This window comes from Diceros bicornis, chromosome X (genome assembly GCF_020826845.1).
Source record: "Diceros bicornis minor isolate mBicDic1 chromosome X, mDicBic1.mat.cur, whole genome shotgun sequence".
Taxonomy (NCBI): domain Eukaryota; kingdom Metazoa; phylum Chordata; class Mammalia; order Perissodactyla; family Rhinocerotidae; genus Diceros; species Diceros bicornis.
The window spans coordinates 135,196,849-135,217,484 of NC_080781.1; the positions used below are offsets into that span (position 1 = coordinate 135,196,849).

The 20,636-nt window shown below is 48.9% G+C and overlaps 1 protein-coding gene and 1 long non-coding RNA gene across 3 annotated transcripts; both read left to right on the top strand.

The window, feature by feature from the left end:
• The first annotated feature begins 9,904 nt into the window (after positions 1 to 9,904).
• Positions 9,905 to 12,529, top strand: LOC131400632 (uncharacterized). 2 transcript variants are annotated; one of them, XR_009217389.1, is made up of 3 exons: positions 9,905 to 9,943; positions 11,834 to 11,941; positions 12,315 to 12,529. It is a non-coding gene; the product is annotated as an uncharacterized LOC131400632 (long non-coding RNA). The 2 variants fall into 2 exon arrangements; XR_009217388.1 differs by having other exon boundaries at positions 9,922 to 9,984.
• A 231-nt stretch (positions 12,530 to 12,760) lies between these two features.
• Positions 12,761 to 14,635, top strand: LOC131400633 (melanoma-associated antigen 8-like). The gene is made up of 3 exons (XM_058535331.1): positions 12,761 to 12,852; positions 13,008 to 13,078; positions 13,153 to 14,635. The coding sequence occupies exon 3, from the start codon at positions 13,217 to 13,219 to the stop codon at positions 14,198 to 14,200; it is 984 nt and encodes a 327-aa protein (XP_058391314.1). The 5' UTR covers positions 12,761 to 12,852; positions 13,008 to 13,078; positions 13,153 to 13,216; the 3' UTR covers positions 14,201 to 14,635.
• Positions 14,636 to 20,636: the final 6,001 nt, after the last annotated feature.

The following is a 20,636-nucleotide window of genomic DNA, read 5'->3' on the forward strand; positions in this document are numbered from 1 at the left end:
TTTTATGTCATAGCTTAATTGGTCTACCAAGTAAGACATCTCAAAAGCAGTAGAAGAATGTATAAATTTTGTATGTATAAGAAATTTTATTAGACATTCTCTTGCTTTTTGTAAACGCTGTAAATATTTCATAAATTAACAAAGTCTCACTCCATAAAAAGAAAAAAGCTAATACTAATAGCTTAAAGGATCTGTGGAATTTCATGAGAAAATGTTCATGACAGTAACGACTAAAGACCTGCTGTAATAAATGTCTTCCCTGAGCCCAGCCCCTCTTTTCTGTGAGGTCACTGTGGATGTGTCTTAAATGTGCATGACGCCCCCATCTTATTTTCTTTTCCTGTCTTGACTTCACATGTTCTCCCCAAATTCTAACACTATTGGACGTTTAAGTGCATTAACAATGCAGATTTTAAGTCACAACTGTCTCTATTAAAGTAAAGATAGCTTTCACAAAAGTGCCGGGGTGCACAGACAGGAGACTTCAGACTCGGGATCAACATGGCAGTTGACATTAAGGGAGAGGTCAGGACAGTGGTTGAAGTAAGCCATGATCAATGTCTCTTTAGGTAAGAATTTTAAAAATTCTTCAAATATAATACTGCCAGTTGAAAATTACCTTGTTGATGTACATCCTAAGAAAGCTAAACAGTTATGGCAGTAAGCTAAAATTAACCATTTTTTAAAAATCAGAATAGGACTCTTAAAAGATTAAGTGTATCTATTAAAGCTATGAGTATTTGAAATACTTTGCAAGGTTCTTCTGCAGACATGGCTGCGTTTAATCCTCACTCCTACCTCACGGGCTACACAATATTCTGTTATCAGTATTTTTCACCAGAGGAGAATGTCACTGCTCCGGGTGCACCGACACGCCCGAAGGCCCACAGCCTCAGAACAAATGTGTACCCGAAGTAAACTGACTTCTACCTCTCTTGAGTTCCCACCGAATAGCCTTAGCTCTGCCTTCTGGAATGAAATAGAATAATCTCTCTTCCTGGGACAGCCCTTCAAATAGTTTGGAATCATATATATTTTTGATAATATAACAGTTTTTTCTAAATATAGTCATAGCACTTTCTGATCTATTTTTGATAATGCAGCAAAGCTTATCCTTATGCTTCTTTGGTAGGAATAATACTCAAAGTTTCAAAATAAGCTGACTGCTATCTCATCCCCTGCAGCCCTCTCTACAGAATGCAAATTTGTGGTGTCAGTCATTCAGACAGCTCTTGTGGCATTTGGGGGCAGTAGGCAAAAGCAAGACTCTAAAGGGAACGTTCTTAAAATCGAGGAATTTATTACAGAGCAAATACACCTATGCCTGGAGGACAGACCCATTGGCGGCCATTAAAGCCAAAGCAGGGGCCGCCCAAAGGAACGAAGAAATGTGTGCAGGCAAGAACAAGGAGTAGCATGTTGCAGAGAAATCTCATGGCTGAAATAGACTGCAGTCGAATTTTTTGGGGGTTCACAGAATCATTAACAGCATGATGCTGGAATACCAATATTTGAAATAAGAGTCTAATACTCCAACATCTAACAGTAGATTATAACTTAGTTAAGGAAATCTTAGCAAAGTCTTATGTATTAAACATATTTGGAAGATTAAAGATCAGCAAAACAAAGTATTCTCATTTCCTTGTGAGGCTTGGATTCCAATACGGATCATTTCTTATTTACAATAATTTGTCCTTTAAAAGCAAAGGCAATGTATATTTAAACCACGTAGGGTAACTAAAGGTTTAGACACGAACATTAAGGCCCAGCAGTTCGTTTTCCTAGTTTCTTTGGAGAACATGAGTTATTCATTTACAGTAGTTAATACTTCTGTGTTTCTGAAATTGACTGCATTTCACAGTGCATTCCACATAAATTACCAAATAAAGTTGTTCACCTCATTTCAGCGGTTTTATATCACAAATCTATGTTAGAAAGCACCCTGTTCGGGATGTGTGGAGACCTGGCTTCCCATCTGGGCTCTGGAATTGCTGCTTGGCTGGGAGGTGTGAGGTCCTCCCAGCTCCCAGATGCTGCGGATCCAGAGGCCTGGGAGGAGGCCTCAGTGTCCATGTGCTCAGCGAGGGTGTGGACTGCCCGTTCTCGAAGGTTCCTTACAACTCAAGCAGCCCTTCTCAGAAATGTATTTTAATCACTTGTGCACATATGGCACAAGATGGCATTGGCCTTGTGTATTAGTTACCTGTTTCTGCTGTAAGAAATCACCACAAATTTAGTGGTGGTTTATTTTCTTACAACACACATTTATTCTCTTACAGTTCTGGAGGTCAGAAGTCCAAAATTAGTCTCACTAGCCTAAAGTCAAGGTGTAGGCAGAGCTGTTCCTTCTGGAAGCTCTAGGGGAGAATCCTTTTCCTTGCCTTTTCCAGCTTTTAGTGGCCACTTGCTTTCCCTGCTTCGTGGCCCCTTCCTCCATCTCTAAAGCCGGGAGTGTAACATCTTCAAATCTCTGAACTCGGACTCTTCTCCCTCCTTCGTTGACATTTAAAGGACCCTGGTGATTATCTTGGATATCTGGATAACCTAGGATAATCTCCCCATTTCAGGGTCAGTTAATTAGCAACCTTATTCCATCTGCAACCCTAACGTCCCCCTTGCTGTGTAAGGAACATATTCACTGGTTCCAGGGATTAGGACATGGACATCTTTGGGGGGCCGTTATGCTGCCTACCACAGCTCAGTCCCTGTTGGCTTCACATGGTAGGTGAGTTTGCAAGGCGAGAGGTCAGACACTGCTAGACTCCCGTTACCAGCTATATGATTACTTACAACTAGGTAAATGACTAGCTCAATTCATTTTGTTACATCTCAGACAAAATTGAGTTGCTTCCAGTTTTATTCCCTATTTCTATCTTTGCATCTATCCTAAACCAGCCCATGTACTTTCAATTTCCTTGGTCCCTAAATGGAAGGAAGGGAGCTATTTATGGGGAGCATATGTGCCAAACACTGTACTATTTAGCCTCCCCACAACCTTATAAAATTGATCGTTTTTTTTTTGTGTGTGTGTGTGTGTGTGTGTGTGTGTGTGTGTGTGTGATTTTGTAGATAAGACTAAGGCTCAAGGCCAGAAGTAATTTTTTAAGTAGGGTCATTTCAACAAATACTGTCTACTATGACCCAGACTGTGCCAGCTTGTCTTTGTTTGGAAGCAAAAATGAGTAAAACAGTGGCCTCTTTCAAGGAGTGCCTGGCCTCGTGGGAAGACGGTCTAGTTAACTGGTAATTGTCATGCAGGGTGCTGCCTGCTCTGGTAGAGGCAGATGGAGGGCTTTGGGGCCAGGACAGGGGGTCAGGGAGGAAATTCTTGGGAATGTGGTCAGAACTGAGTCTAAAAGTTCAGTAGGTGCTCGGTCACACCTGTCATCAGGGGAATGTACATTCAAACCAGAGTGAGATACTACTGCACAGCCATGTGTTGGCAAACCTTTTAAAAGTCTGGCAATGCCCAGCATTGATAAGGTTGTGGGCCAATAGGAAATCTCATATGCTACTTTGGAGACCGTTGGCATTATCTGGTTAAATCGAAGTGATACCTCCTCTGTGACCTAGTTGTTGTTTTTTGTTCTTGAATAACTATTAATTTAGGTATGAATCCTGCTAAAACTGGAAGTGCTCAAAGTAGAAGTACTGCTGTAATTAGAACAGATCAGACAAATAATTTCTGCTCTTGGGTATATAGATGCCATTGAGAAATCAGAACTTCTGTGCACCAAAAAACACGCACAAGAATATTCATAGCAGCATTGTTTGTAATGGCCCCAAAAAACTGGAAACAACTCAAATATCCATCTACAGTAGAATAGATGAATTGTGGCACAGTCACACAATGGACTACTACACACCCAGGATAAATGATCCTACTACAGCTACACACAATACAGATGGATCTCATGTTGATTGAAAGAAGCCAGATACAGAATATATAGAATATTATTCCATTCATATAAGTTCAAAAACAAACTAAACTCTTGTTTCAGCATGTGTAAATGGTAAAATTATAAAGGAAAACAAAGAAATCATCACCATAGAACAGTATGAACAGAAGCATCTAGTACTTTAAACGTGATGCAGCGTGTGTAGAACTCAAAGCGAGTTGCTATTCCTGGATTGTGAAGTGCATGGGACTGGGAGAAGATAACCAAGAGGTAGGCAGGAGCCAGTCATGGATCTCCTTAGGGGCCATGTTCAAGAACTCGTATTTTCTTCTCTATGCCTAGGAGCCATTGAAGGGTTTGGGACATGGGAGGGACGAGATAAAATATGAGTCACTCTTGCGTCCATTTGGAGGGTGGATTGCAGGGTGACAAGACTGGGGACAGGCCAGTTTGAGGCTATTATAGTTGACCAGATGTGGAAGACTGAGCCTGGAGTACAGACGAGTAGAGATGCAGATTGAAAAAGAGTCAGTAGGGAGGTTGTGACTGATTGGAAAGAAGAGGCAAGAAAGATGTCAAAGATGACACTGAGGTTTTTATTAGGGCAATTGAGGGCAACTGGTAGCATTTCCAGAAACAGGGAATATCAGCGGAGGAGCAAATAAATGGGTTGGTGCCGAGGCCAATTTGGGACATGCTGAATGTGAGGAGAACAGGCATCCAAGATGTGGTTGAGTATAAAGGCCTGAAGCTCACAAAAGAAGTCAGGGATGGAAACACAAATTTGGGGACAGAACCATGGAGTGGATGACATTGCCCATGCAAGTGAGTGAAGAGAAGTGACAAGCCCCAACTCCAGATTTTAAGGGGCAGACTGTGGAAGTGGAGACCTGGAATGAGATGGAGAAGGAAGGTCCAAGAAGTGCAGAAGCAAAAAGTTGCATTATGGAAGGTAATAAAAAAGATAATTTCAAAGAGCAAGTGCTTAGCATGAGAGATCTGGTAAATTAAGGATGAAAAAATGTCCAGTTAATTTGGACAGTAGGAATACCCTGGGGGACATATATGAGAGCTGTTTCATTGAGGCAGAAGCCAAATAACAGTGAATTAAAAGTCACTGGCCCAGATTCTAGCTCAAGCAACTACAGGAAGCACAAGCCCAGTCTGAGAAACTCTGACGTTGGCACCAGGCCTGCTTCAGCACCACTAAGCAGCAAAGAGGGGCTGTGGCTCGTGTTCCAGATCTCAGGACAGAGGGCCACGTTACAGTGAAGAGAGGACAAAGAAACTGAAGAGGAATAGCCCCGCCTCCTGCTGTCATTCATTCAACAAATATCTATACAGCTCCATTATGGAAATCTTCCCCGTTGCCCCCCCATCCCATCTTTTGACCCCCTGCGGTGTGCTCCCCAGCACCCTATACTTCCCTAGCATGCCACCTGCCATACTTGTGGCATACATGTGTTGAATGTCTTTCTTCCTCACTATGAGATAAGCTGTATGAGGGCAGGGACCATTTCTGTCTTGTTCTTGGCTGTAGTGCCCAACAGGGTATGTGGCACATGGTAGATGCACGATGGATATTTATTTGAATGCACGAATCAATGAATGAATGAATGAAGGGTAGACAAGTGTATACTGCTGTTTCTAGAGAGTTGACTATAAAGAATGGAGAGAGGTTAGATAACAGCTAGTGGGAGAGGAGACCAGGAAAATGGGCTTTGTGAAGGAAGAGACTTAAGTGTGATCATATGTGGGGAGGAAGAAGCCGGTGGAGAGAGTGAGATTCACGCTAGAAGAAGAGAGCTGTTGCTTAACAGAGCAAGGCCCCAGAGTGGGCATGAGCCCAAGGATCTAGGCAGAGAGGGATTTGCCTTGAACAACGGAAGGGACTCTTCTTCCTCAGCAATAAAGAAGAGGAGGGTGGGTGCAGATGAAGAAACATTTGTGGGGTGTGGTAGCAGAATAATGGCTCCCCAAAGATGTCCACATTGAAATCTCCAGAACCTGGGAATATGAGAGGTCATGTAGCAAGGGAGAATTAAGGTTGCCGATAGAATTAAGGGTGCTCATCAGGTGACCTTGATATGGGGAGATCATCCTGGATTATCGAGGTGGGCCCAATGTGGTCACAAGGGACCTTAAAAGTGGAAGAGGGAGGCAGAAGAGTCAGTGTCAGAGCAATGCCATGTGAGAAGGACTCACTTGGCCATCGCTGGCTTTGGAGATCAAGGAAGAGGCCATGAGCCAAGGAATGCAGTGGCCTCCAGAATCTGGAAAAGGCAAGGAAATGGATCCTTCCCTAAAGCCTCCAGAGGGAGCACAGCCATACTGCCACCTTGATTTTAGCCGAGACCTGTGTCAGACTTCTGACCTCCAGAACTGTAAGAGAATAAATGTGTGTTGTTTAAGCAGCTAAATTCGTGGTAATTTGTTACAGCAGCCTTCGGAAACCCATACAAGAAGGACAGAGAATTTGGGAAGTCCATGCCTGATTAATTCAACTTTATTAAACATACTTCCAATATCAGAGGTTTGTAAGGAAACTGAAATTGGCTCAGAGCAGAGGAGGGGGAAGAAGATGAAAACGTCCCTGAGAAGTGGTCATCACCAGCGAGCTCTCTGGCATATAGTCCAAATTCACCTCACCTGGGCAGTTCAAAAATCCTCAGGCACCAGTCTTGTGGCGCCCCCAGGTGCCTGGCAGAAGCACATCCAAGTGCTCTCAGAGGAACACACCTTCATCTCAGGCCTCTAAGAACTCTCACAAATAATTTTCCAAAGAAAATGAACAGCTCACCATAAAAAACAGCAAAGATAGAAAGCCCTCAGTGAAAACTAACAGAAAGAACAGACAGCAGGAGAGGCCTTGGAAGACTTCCAATGATTTGGATTACCAGATACAAGCAGTGGTGTGCTAAGCTGACCGTGCCGGCTCGTGAGAGCCGATGGCAAGCATCTCTTCCCAACTCTGAATTCAGCGATGTCAAGACAGGAGTTTTCAATTAGTCAGGGTGGGAGTATTGACACCACAGAAATCAGCAAATGTTACAAATCAGGGCTTTTTTTTCCTTCAGAGAGCTGATAATTAAACTTTACCAGCACACCACTGGATGTAGGTTGTAAAATGACCATGCATATTATCTTTAAAGAAATAAGACCTGGGTGACCTTGGGTTTAGCAATGAGGTTTTAGATACAACACCAAAAGCACAACCCGTGAAAGAAAGAAATTGAAAAGATGGACCTCATAAAATTTTAAAACTTCTGCTCTATGAAATGCACTGTTAAGAGAATGAAAACACAAGCCACAGATGGGGAGAAAATCTTTGCAAAACACATATCTGATGGAGGACTGTTATCCAAAATATACAAAGAACTCTTAAAACTCAACAATAAAACAACAAACAACCCAATTAAAAAGTGGGCAAAAGATGTGAACAGACCACCAAGGAAGATATACAGATGGCAACTAAGCATATGAAAAGATGCTCCACAACATATGTCATTAGGGAATTGCAAATTAAAATGGGACACCACTACACACCTATTAGAATGGCTAAAATCCAAAACACTGACAACACCAAATGCTTACGAGAATGTGGAGCAACAGAAACTCTCGTGCATTGCTGGTGGGAATACAAAATGGTACAGCCACTTTGGAAGACAGTTTGGTGGGTTTTTTTTACAAAACTAAGCATACTCTTTCCATATGATCCGGCAATTGTGCTCCTTGGTATTTACCTAAATGAACTGAAAACTTATGTCCACACGAAAACCTGCACACAGATATTGAGGGCAGCTTTGCTAATAGTTGTCAACACTTGGAAGCAACCAAGATGTCCTTCCGTAGGGGAATGGGTAAATAATCTGTGGTACATCCAGATAATGGAATACAATTCAGTGCAAAAAAGAAATGAGCTACCAAGCCATGAAAAGACATGGAAGAACCTTAAGGGCATAGTGCCAAGGGAATAAAGCCAATCTGAAAAGCTCCCTACTGTATGATTCCAAATATACGAACATTCTGAAAAAGGCAAATGATGAAGATGGGCGAAAGAGGAGTGGTCACCAAGGGATGTGAGGGGAGGGAGCAATAGGCAGAGCACAGGGGATTTTTAGGGCAGTGAAACTCCTCTGGATGACACTCAAACAATTGATACATGTCATTATACATTTGTCCAAACCCATAGAACGTACAAATCCAAGTGTGAACCTTAATGTAAACAATGGAGATGGGGGGATACAATGTGTCAATGTAGATTCATCTATTATAAGAAATGTTCCTTTCTGGTGGGGGTTGTTGACAATAGGGGAGGCTATACATGTGTAGGGGCAGGGGGGAAATGGGAAATCTCTGTACCTTCCTCCTTATTTTTCTGGGCACCTAAGAGGCTCTAAAAAAAAATAAAGGCTTCAAAAACAACACACAATATGAACAACAATATCTAAAGAACAAAACAGGAGAAAGCCCTGGGGGAGACTGAAGACTATGGTGAGCCCAGTACTTGTGTTTGGGGTGGGGGCATGGGCAGTGGCAGCCAATTTGGGAGGGTAGTAGGCTGCATAGATGCAGATGACAGGATGGGTAGGAGGAAAGTTTTCAAACTTCTGCTCCTCCTTCACTGCACACATCTGAAGCAGGCCCTCAGACCACACATGCCAGTGGCCCTGGGGCAAAACCAGGACAGCAGGAAAGATGGGTTGATTGAGGCATTTGACTCCTGAGTCTGTGCTAATAACCACCTGAAACTATCTTAGTGGGTGAGGACTAGCCTTTCAAAAGATTCTCATTTTAATAGAATACAGAGAACAGACAAGAAACAGAATAGTGAGCCAGCCCTGACCACCTAGTGGTTAAAGGTCAGTGCACTCTGCTTCAGTGGCCAGAGTTCTGTTCCCAGGCACTGAAACCACACCACTCGTCTCTCAGGAGCCGTGCTGTGGCAGAGGCTCACATAAAAGAACTAGAAGGACCTACAACTAGAATATACAACTATCTACTGGGGCCTTGCAGGGGAGGGGGGCGGAATATTGGCAACAGATGATAGCTCAGGGTGAATCATTCCCAGCAAAAAAAAAACAAAAGAACAGAATATCAAGTATAGGTGCTAATTACATAGAGAAAAAGAAGGTATTCTTTCATAAAAGAAGTATACACATATATATATATAGTCTACATGTATCTATAAAGACTAATAGAAACATACATGAATGTGTACACATTTATCTGCATATTCACGTGGTATGGACACATACGTGTCTATACACACACATAAGCTACATATGTTATAGATACAGATACAGGACAGAGGGCAGAGACATACAATGTATTTCTTACTAGGAAGGAAGATTAAAAAGTGAAAATCCCTGCACTCAACCACGCAACGTGAGGTCACCATAGACCCGGACGACCATCCCGGGAAGCCCCTGCAGCTGCTCAGCCTCTTCAGGACAAATGAAATCCAGAAAAGAAACAGTTCGCGGTGTCTAGCTGGCTGGTGAGACCCCACGGGAAGGGTGGCTTCTTCTCTGACCTCCCCCACAGCCCTGGGCGCAGCAGCCCCCACCCAGCACCTCCCCTGGGACAGCAGGCCATCTCGGCCAGGGTGGACGAGGACCCTCCCGAGGGAGGACGGAGGACACCCCCGGCCCCAGAACACAGGGTCCCACAGAACCCCCCTCGGCCCCTGCTGTGCATTCTGGGGGACCCCCGGCAGCGCTGTCAGCAGAGCGCTCTCCCACGTCCCCCTCCTCAGACAACCAGGGGCGTCAGAGCTGAGAGTGAGGGGTGCAGATCCAGGGGGGCAGAGGGCTAGAGGCCCAGGCCGGGCAGAGTAGGGTGAGGAGAGGAGGGCGGGGCCGAGGGAACGTCCAGACCACTCTCACCCCTGCCGTCAGCACTGGGAGACCCCGGGCCATGGCGTCCGGATGTGACGTCCTCTGGCTTCCGCCTCGGAGGTCTGAGGGAGCCGAGGGCCTCGCGGTGGCGGGCCGGATCCGGGGCGGCAGAGGGAAGGAGCCCAGGCCCGGCCAGGCGTCCAGGTAGCCCCGGGAGGGAGGACTCCAGGCCCCACGGCGTCCAGGTCTGCTCCTGCCATCAGCCCTGAGGGACCCTGGGGGAAGGGGAGGGGGCAGGGTGGTCAGGCAGAGTTCCCCGCCCCCACCTCGTCTTCAGAGGAGCCTGCTGGGGAGTCCTGGGTCTGCGGGGAGCAGCCTCAGGGGGCAGAGGCCGGGGCCCAGGCCCTGCTGGGAGCTCAGGAGAGGAGCAGAGGGAGGGCCGAGGAGCCCCAGGCAATCCCTGTCGGCCCCTGCCGTCAGCCCTGGGCGTCCCCGTGCTTAGTGGCCTGAGGTGACCTCCACAGACTTCCCCCAGGGCTCTCCGGCCAGTGAAGGCCTCGGATCCACAGAGGGAGGATCCCAGGACCTGCCAGGGCTCAAGGGGAGGACCCTGAGGGAGGACAGAGGGGACTCCACAGAAACACGGCCCTGCAGGCAGCCCCGGGAGGCGCCAGAGCGCCGTGAGCACAGGCTGCATTTCCAACTTCCGCATCCGGGACTGAGAGAGACCGGGGACTTGGTCAAGGGAGCAGGGCCTGAGGGGGGCAGAGGGGATGGCCCAGGGCCTGCTGGAAGTCAGGGGGAGATGCCGAGGGAGGCCTGAGGGACTCTGGACCCCAGGACAGACAGGGATCCTGTGGCCCTGTGCTGGTCTGGGGAGGCCCCAGGGCAGGATGACCCGAGGAGGCATTTGCTGCCTTCTGCCTCGGGGGTTTTAGGGAGGTGAGGAATGTGGCTTCAGGTCAGCAGAGGGTGGAGTCCCCGGACCCCCAGGGAGGACTGAGCAGACCCCCAGCCTAGACATAGGCGACCCCAACAGAAATCTGCCCCGTGGTCTGTCCCTGGAGGCCAGGTAGGATGTCAGGAGAGTGGCCTGTCCACTTGCTCCTCGGGGTCTCAGCGGGATGGTGGCCTTGGCCTGCAGGACACATCCTCAGGTTAGCAGAAGGGATGGTTCCAGGCCTGGCCAGGAGTAAGTATGAATACCTTGAGGACACTGAGGGGACTCCCTCCACAGCCAGAGGAGGACCTCACTGAAATCAGCCCTGCCCCAAGTCACCCCTGCAGACCCCCGGCAGGGGTGGCCGCAGGTGGTGCATCCTCACTCACCTCTGCCTCGGGCTCTCTGAGAGGTGAGGCCTTGTTCTGAGGGACAGTGTCAGGTGAGCAGAGGCAGCCACATCTGGTCAGCAGAGGAAGGAGTCCCAGGATCTGCCAGGACTCAAGACAAGACCCTTTGGGAGGAACAGAGGGCATGGAGGTTCCCCCCACCCCAATAGAGAAGGGACCTTACAGAGGCCAGCTTCCCCTATTCTCAGCCCCGGGAGGCCCCGGACAAGGATGGCTGGATGTACCCTGCTCTGACTTCTGCCACGTGGTTGGGGATGGGGCATCTCAGGGAGGTGAGGCCTTGGTCTGAGTGGTGACATCAGGTCAGCAGAGGGAGGAGTCCCAGGATCTGTCAGGTGTCAAGGTGAGGACCCTTCATGAGGACTGAACGTACCCCCCTCACCTCAGAAAAGAAAGGCCGGCACAGAGTCCTGCTGTCCGCTGTTCTCAGCCCTGGAAGGAAGAGTCAGCGGTGGTCCTCAATGGCATGCTCACTTCTACCATGGGTGGGAATGTGGGGAGTCCTCAGGGAGGAGAGGTCTTGCTCAGAGGGAGATGTCAGCTATCCAGGTGGGGGGCCGGGAAGAAGAGCAGGCCCTGGCAGGAGAAAAGACGAATAACCTACAGGAGGTCTGAGGGAACCCCCACCCAGGACAGAAGGGCTGGTCCCCTCTGCCAGCCTTTTGTGATCCTGGTAGGGGATGTGGGGGGATGTGGGGGGTGGGGGGTGGGCGTGGATGTGGTGCCTCCTCCCGTTTCTCTCAGAGCCCTCAGGCAGGTGAGGACCTTGGTCTGAGAGGACGACGTCAGGTCATCTGAGGAAGCACATCTGGTCAGCTGAGAGAAGAGTCCCAGTTCTCACCAAGAGTCAAGGTGAGGACCCCGAGGGCACAGTGAGTGTACCCCAATCCCAAGGACAAAGAGGGGGCCCCTCAGAAATCTGGCCTGCCGCTAATGTCAGCCCTGGAAACCCCCCAGCAGGGCCTGTCTGGCTGAGCCCCTCCTCACTTCCAGACCAGTGGTCTCGGGAAGGTGAGGGCCTTGGTCTGAGGCTCTGTTCTCAGGTCAGCTGAGGCAGGATCCCAGGCCCTGGCAGGGGTCACGGTGAGGACTGAGGGGACCCCCACCCACACACTCAGCAGGACACATGGAGCCCAGGCCTCCTCTACCCTTCTGTCTGCCATGGTGAGACCCGGGATCAGGGGGTGGATTGATTCCCCCTCACTTCCTCTTCCTGTGTCTTCAGGAGACGAGGCCTTTGCCTAAGGAGGGTGGCCTCAGGTTAACAGAGGGAATTGTCCCAGGCCCTGAGGGTGTCAAGGTGAAGACTGGGCGGACCACCAATCCCAGGACACGTGGAACCCACCGAGTTTGGCCACACCTTATTGTCCCTTGGTGCCTCCTGTTAGCCCCTGGGCAGGTGTGGCCTGATGTGGCGCCCCCTCACTTCCTTCTGTTCAGTCTCAGGGGTGTGTGGTGGTGTTCTGAGAGTTTTGCCTCAGGGCAGCAGAGGAGTGGGGCCCAGGGGCTGCCAGGGGAAGGTGAGGACCCTGAGTGAGCACGGAGGGGACCACCCACCCAAGAACAGTGGGGACCTCACAGAGTCCGGCCAGCCCCTCCTGTCAGCACTGGGGGCCCAGGTCTCTGCTTACAGTCTGCACCCTGAGGTGGCCCCTCGTTTCCTCTTACAGGGGCTCTAGGAACCCGCAGGTGAAGCCCTTGGTCTGAGGCTCTTGTCCTCAGGTCACAGAGCAGAGGAGGCCCAGGCAGCGCCAGGAGTCAAGGTGAGATACACACCCTGAACGTGTACCCAGGGTCTCCCCCATGCCGAAACCAAGGAGACCCCACAGCGCCCGAGCCCACCCCACCCCACTGTCGTCCTTAGAACCTCAGGCTGTGCTGGGTGCACCCTGAGGAGCCGTCTCACTTCCTCCTTCAGGTTCATAGGGCACAGGCCGCCCAGGAGGACAGAGCCCTGTGAAGCCGAGAGCATCCCTAAAGAGGAGACCTGTAAGTCATCTTTGTCAGAGCCACCGAGGCTGCGTTTCTCAGCTGAGTCCACTCACACTCCCTCTCTCCCCCAGGCCTGTGGGTCCCCATCGGTCACGTCCTGCCCACGCTCCTGCCGGCTGCCAGACACGCATCATCATGCCTCTAGGTCAGATGAGTGAGCACTACAAGTGTGAGCAAGACCATCAGGACCCAAGAGAGGCCCAGGGTCTGGTGGATGCGCAGCTGTCCGGGACTGAGGAGGAGGAGGACACATCTCCCTCCTCCTCCCTCTCCTCCTCCCCGTCTGTCCTGTTCCTGGGCACCCTGGAGGAGGTGGCTGCTGCTGCAACCCCGAGTCCTCCCCAGAGCCCTCAGAGTGCCTGGCCCTCCCCCACTGCCACGGCAGCTGCTCCGTGGAGCCAATCCGAAGGCGATGGCTCCAGCAGCCAGGATGAGGAGGGGCCAAGCGCCTGGGAGGACCCGGAAGACGCCGAGTCCTCGCTCCAAGAAGCACTACACTTGAAGATGGCTGACCTGGTGGCGTTCCTGCTTCTGAAGTATCGTACAAAGGAGCCGACCACAAAGGCGGAAATGCTGAATCTGGTCATCAGAGATCACCAGGACCACTTCCCTGTGATCTTCAGCCAAGCCTCTGAGTGCATGCAGCTGGTCTTTGGCGTTGACGTGAAGGAAGTGGACCCCAGCGACCACTCCTATGTCCTGGTCACCACCCTGGGCCTCACCTACGATGGGATGCTGAGCGGTGAGCAGAGCATGCCCAAGACCGGCCTCCTGGTGCTGCTCCTGGGCGTGATCCTCCTGGAGGGCGACTGCGCCCCTGAGGAGGATGTCTGGGAAGCGCTGAGTGTCATGGGAGTGTGTGCCGGGATGGAGCACTTCATCTACGGGGAGCCCAGGGAGCTCCTCACCAAAGTTTGGGTGCAGGAACAGTACGTGGAGTACCGGCAGGTGCCCGACAGCGATCCTGCACGCTACGAGTTCCTGTGGGGTCCCAGGGCCCACGCTGAAACCAGCAAAATGAAAGTCCTGGAGTATTTGCTCAGAGTCCATAGCAAGGATCCTGGTTCCTTCCTCCACCTGTCTGAAGAGGCTGTGAGCGATGAGGAAGAGGGGGCCTGAGCCAGAGTTGCACCCATGCACGGTCCACGCCCACGTCCAGCAGCTTCTCCTGCCGGGCATGAAGTGAGGCTGCTTCTTCACTCTGTGTTTGAAGAGAGAGCAGTCAGCGTCCTAAGTAGAGGAGGGCCACGGCGAGGTGGGGGGACATGGTGGCTAGTGTCTTTGGGTTCCTGTTCTCTATGATGGATCTTGGTTTCCTTACGAATTTTTCAAATGGGTTCCCTTTAACAGAAGGTTTAATTAGCTTCAGCATCTGTTTGCGAATGACATTGACCACATATGAATTTGTACTTATCCCGTCCAAGAGGAAGAGTTTTGCTGTTTTGTAAAAGTCATTGGGACATCGTCCATCGTAGTCTGTGATCTGAACTAGAAAATGTGAAATAACTTAGCAGTCAAATTGATGGGGTCGGGAAATAGAAAAATAAATGTAGAAGGTACTTAATTCTTGGCTTCTTATCTGCTCTCTTCTGTCGTTCTGTCAAGCTAAAAGGTATGTGTATACCCAGATTCACTTGGGTAATTCAAGAAAGTTGGAGTAATTTCATCTGAGTAAATAAGACCCCTGCTCACTGGCTCGTTTCTTCCCCAGACTTTTGCTGAGCCTCTGCTCTCTGGAAGGCCCTGTGTTAGTAGTCAGGAAAGGAGGGTAAGGAGGACGCCCCCCACCCACAGACTGAGAGTCTAGGAGCCCCAGTCCTAGAAGGAAGGTGGTGTAGTGTCCCGTCCAGAACAGAAGAAGAAGGTGAGCGGTGGTGCGGCCCCAGGGGAGAGCACTCAAGTAAATGCCCCGAGCTAGGGCAGTGTGGGACTTTGGGAAACTGCGATTCCTTCTGTGGGAGTTGATTATAATGAAGCTGGGTGTTGGCAGCGGCCAGACTCACAGACTGTGTGTCTTAGGGCTGAGAGGAAAGTCTGAAGTGGAAAATTGATCTGAAAAGTTTCTTTTAGATCCCGGGTAAACCAGAGAGAAATCTCCACCTGGGGCAGGAAGGGAAGGTGTCCTGGGCCCTTGTCACATTGCAGTCGAACAACAGTGAGGAACGAGGTGTTTAATATCCATCATCTGCAAGGATTTCCTGAGAAATAAGGTTCTTGCTCCTTGAAGTGATGCCCGGAAGTCAGTGAACAGGCGCCCTCCTCCCTGGCCTGGGAAATCCAGAACTGACTCCTTTGAAATGACCGTTGATTTCAGCTCCCTAGAGTTTATTTTGGTCATTTGTAAGCAATGCTGGATTTTAGTGGGGTTACATGGATGAAAATAGGGGGTTTGCATGGAAGAGAGAGGTGGCAAAAGAGGGAAGGGGGTGGTCTTTGATAGGAATTCTGGGAGCTTTGAGTTAGGTGCACCTTGCTAGGGAAGACCCCACGCTGAAATTGAATAATATAGCCTCAAGGAGGGAACTATGCAGAGCTGCGGTTTGGGTGGAGTTTCTATTCAGTTTCCAATCAAGCTGCAAACGCTCTGAGATGTCAGGTAAACCAGAAATTTCCAGAGGAGAGAGTGGTAGGAGCTGGGGTCAGAATCATACTAGAAATGACTATGTTGGTAGACGTTGGAGAAACATCAAGTGCTCCTCCACATCTCGTCTTCCTCTCCTCCCTGGACTGACGGGGACACCCCCCTACCAGTCCTCTTGTACTTAGGTAGGGTCCTTTGAGGACCCTTTGCCACCAACGGGAGCAGATGCATTGTTTGTCACAGCCGTTCTTATAGAAGGCACCACAGGGGCCGTGGGTTAATTCTCAAGCCGTGACAACATGGGACACAGACCACGCTGTTTCCTCACCCAGGGACTTAAAGCGTGCACATTGGACCCTTGGAGGTGAGATGCCAGATTCTGTGCCTTCGAGGCCCTGGGCAGGGGTGGAGGTGTTTGAAAGAGGAGCCGCCCCACAGGAAGCTGGCTGCAGGAATTCCTGCATGCCCCCTGCACTCTTAGGCCCCTCTGCTGCACCCCTCAATCCCCTCAGGACTGTGATGCGTCTCTTGTAGGAGGCCGGCTGTCGAATGCCCGTGTAGGGATTGGGGTTGTCCTCCTCCTGGGGCTCATCCCGGCGCCCCTATCACCCCTGCTGCCCGCTCTGCCCACTCTCTCCCCAACCTGGCCTCATGGGTCTGCACAGGGTGGGGCTTTGCCCTGCCTCTCTCCCCACTGACAACCACTCAGTTCCCAGTGCCGATGTTCTTGTGCATATATCTGTATTTGGAGGTCCCCAGATAAGAATCCCCTTTCAGGACAGTTGTCAATCAGGGAGAGCTGGCACGACGTGATGTAGCCTTTTGGTGAGTCTCCTCGTGGCTGGTAAATAATAATCATTGCCGTGTGAATGTGTGACAAATCGCTATGATGATGAGTTATTTTCAAGCACTTCCTGGTATAATGCCAAAGGTTTGATTAAACTGATGGCCAGGTCAGGGTGACTCTGAGGTTTTTCTTTCTGAGGCCAAGCCAGAGTGGGGGAAGGAGAGTCTTCTCAGCCACCCACAGAGCCAGCTAGGACCTTGGTGTCCCCAACAGAGAGTTTGAGCAGACGAAAGCCTCCAGCGGATGGCAGGGGTGGTCACCAGTAGGCTCCCCCAGGCCTCAAACACCCCCAGACTCAAAGGTGGATTTGGAAAGGAGCCAGGCAGGAGAGGGCTTTGGGGTCCCAGGAGGCAGGCTGTGAAGAGGGTCAGCTGTGCTAGGAGAGGTGGAAGGAGGAGCACCCGCTAGATCCCATCTGAACCGCCCTGGGCTGGCCAGGGGAGGGACGTGGGAGCAGATGTGGCCAGAGGTGAGCTGGACCACTGGACCACATCATGGAATGGGACCAGGACCATCCTGACAAGTCCCAGGACCAGACCCCTGCGGGGCACAGGGGACTTTTAGGGCAGTGAAACTCCTCTGGATGACACTCGAACGATGGATAAATGTCATTATATATTTGTCCAAACCCATAGAATGTACAACTCCAAGTGTGAACTCTAATGTAAACAATAGGTTTTAGTTATTAATAATGTGTCAATATTGGCTCATCAATTGTAACTAGTGTGCCACACTAATGCAAGACTGATAATAAGGGAAACTGGGGGAGGGTGGGCTGTGAGGGGTATATAGGAACTCTCTGTACTTTCCACTCAGTTTTTCTATAAACCTAAAACTGCTCAAAAAAAAAAAAAAGAAAAATTTTTAAAAGGCATCCCAGGCAGTTTTGTGCAGCTAGTCCAGCACCAAGTGTTTAGGAACTACTATTTTAGGCAATATCGGCATTTTGGTCAAATTGCATCATTAAATAGATGCCTTTGAAATAATTTGTCACTGATTATGGAGTCAGCTTCCTTCGGAATGCCTTGTTGTTGTATGGATTGAGACTTTGGACAAGAGTATGCTGAAAATGTGGGGCCCTCTTTCTTTGCCTCTACACCTGTAGGAGCAGTGCCCGATAGGATCTTGTAGGGAGAATTCAGTCATCAAGTGGGATGTGGATTGGAAATAGGAAGAAACTGAGTGCCGTAGTATGTCTTCTCATCCAATGATTCCATGAGTCTCTGTGCCGGTTTTCAACTGATTGCCTCTCAGCCCCAAATCCACCCTTCTTTAACTGCTCTGTGATAATGGAGGTGGACTTTGTCAGTATTTCTCCCTACCAACTGGCACAGTGTTAATCCTTGTCAGCAGAAGATGCTGGAGAAATACTGGAGTAGAAAGGGGCTTCCCTTCCAGGTGCTGGTGTGCCTCACTTGTTAGCCTCCTGCAGAGCACAGCTTCCTCCAGGTCTTGGCTCCTGAGCACACAGTGTCTTCTGTGCTGTGCTTCTTCATATATTAAGCATGTCTTTTATTTTCTGTAATTTCTGATGCTTTGACTGTCCCTCCTAGGGTTAGCTAATTCCTACAGATAGTAAATAATTCACCCGTAGAGCATGCTTTACAAATGCAGACCAACCAATCCAGAGCCCATCTCCCCAGCCACCTCTTTTATGGGCTTTCACACTTCAGGCCACTGTCCCCCTGCCTTAATCACCCCAGGGCCAGGTACTAGGCAGGTAGCAACAGCGCCTATGCTCCAGAGCCTGCTAAAGTTACTCAAACTAGCCAATCCTAAACCTGCTTGCCCTGTGTCACCCATCTCTTCCCTCAGAAACCACAATAAAGGCTCTTGCTCACAGTTTTCCCCTTTCCCTCTGCCTTGTGACTGATCCCAGTGCTTTTCCGAGTGGCCCCCAGTGGTGTGGCATGTGCCCTCCTCTTGGGATCTGTGAGTATAACATACTGTCTTTTCAGTAGCCATTGTCTCCTGATCTGTTGGCCTTATGATACCTAAATAGTAATAAAACCCATGAAAACACTGCAGGATGAAGTTTAGTTTCTCCTGTGCTAGGCTCCTGCGGGATGAACCTTTCTCCAGTGCTGGGCTCCAGCCAAGCACTTTCTCCAGCACCTGGCTCCTGCAGAGGATGGCTTCTCCAGCTTCCAGTTCCTACAGCACGTGGCGGTCAGCAGTGCCCAGCAGCCAGCACCTTCCAATGGAGTGCTGTGGAATTCCAGCCCTGGGGGTGGTGGCTGCTCGCTATACCTGCAATTCCCGCATTCTTTAGTATTCTCTTTACTTACTAGTCAAACTCTTGTTACTCCTGTCAATTTAAAAAGCAAATTTTCCTGGTATTTTACCCTCAAAATGAGTTTATTCAGGAATAGCCAAAAGAATTGCAATGTGGGATGTGCATGCTATGGCAAACCATAGGCAAATCCGGAAAAGAAAGGAGGGAAGCTGCTTTTGTAGAGGAAAAGGGGGAGTAGGGAGGGGCTGTTCTAAGTGAAAGTCCTTTGGGGGAAAGTAACAGTTCAGGGCGGCAACAGCTTCTCATTGGCTGAGTTGTGGCATTTCTCATTGGTTGGGCTGTTGCCGGGTGGGGAGAGAAATCTTCCTTGAGTAGTAAAGTAGTTTTACTTCCTGTCCAAGGTGCAAGCCTCCCCCTCTTCCTGTTTGGTGTAATTGAGGATGTATGATAGGGTGTGAGAACTCCCCCTACAGGCCTTGCCGACTCCAATCCAATTTAGTTAAGGTTTCTTAATTTCTATACTTCAATCCTGTTAATAGTTGTTGAACAGGGAATTAATCTTTCCCTGTTCACATGACTGTCTGGTTTATGTCTCTTGATTGGACGCTGACTGATACAGTCTACTAGGTCCCATAATCACTTTTAATTATCTTTTCTTCAGGGAATGTTCAAGAGGGGGAAATTGTGGTTTTCCTTGGTGTTTTGCAACAGAGACTAAGCATCTATTTCCAGAGTGTCCTGCAAAGCAAAAAGGAGCTGAACAAAAGTTGTGGTACTTGGTGGATGCCCATCTCCTGAACTAGAAACATTCCAAAACTGGTTACACACCGTTAGAAGACGATGTGTATCTGTCACACTGTATTAACTGAAAGCTGAACTATGGAATGCTATTTATACAGTCTGTCTTGGTAACGGGCCAGCATCCTGTGTCCTAGAACTGAGTTTGAGCAGTGTAGAAAATTATTACCACCAGGAGGAAAAAAAAAAAACTTAGAGAATCTGTAGCTTCAAGTTTTACTTCTTTATATGCAATATTCAAAATCATTTTTAAAAAAATTTTCAAGCAACTTACAAAAATACAAACAAGATAAAAATAACTCTGTTAATTAAGGAAACTGGGAAACAAAAGTAGGAACAATAGATGAGCTAATTAGATAGAATTCATGCTTCAGGATCCAGAAGTATGTCACATATTTGTCTCTGAAGTTTTCAGCAAAGCACAGATGACATGATTGGTTTCCTACTTCACAGTGTCCCTAAGATAAAAATTAAGTCAATTGTTCCAAAAGGAACAACTATTCCTGGTACTGAAACCAGGGTGGCTTTCTATCATTGTTCAGGGTCTTGTGAATCTTGAACCAAATCCACTGGATATCCTGAAGTTCCATTTCTGCCCCGTTGAAAACAAATAATCTCTGTATGGCCACCAAGTCTAGTACAATATCTGGCACATGTTAAGCCCTCAATAATGTTTAAGTGAATGAATGTGTAAAGTTCTACCTATTTCTATTAAAAATAAAAATGCCACAGTGATAAAGTTCTTGTAAAATAATAATACTAAGGCAGTGGCAAGAAATTCAAAGAGATCTTGGGATTTGAATTTATTTTTGCAGTTTTATTTCCCAGACCCATTCCAGGTGTAAAATCCAGTGTTCTCCCCACTAATACATTAGTACCTGTCCTAGCTCAGGTTCCTTAGAAGAGACTAAGGCAGGAATTTGAGGGCACATGACATACTGTGGTTGAGCTCTCAGAAGCAGGGAATGAGGAAGCAGGAGAGAACAGAGGAAGGAGCCAACCAAGGATGTTTGGCAGCGGGAGTTGAGCTTCAGTCTAATCCCATGAGGAGCTCTGGAGCAAGAATTGCACTTCACAGTTGTTTCATTTTGAG

Excerpts from the sequence above, each read along its gene's own strand:
- LOC131400633 (XM_058535331.1), top strand. The coding sequence starts at position 13,217 with ATGCCTCTAGGTCAGATGAGTGAGCACTACAAGTGTGAGCAAGACCAT.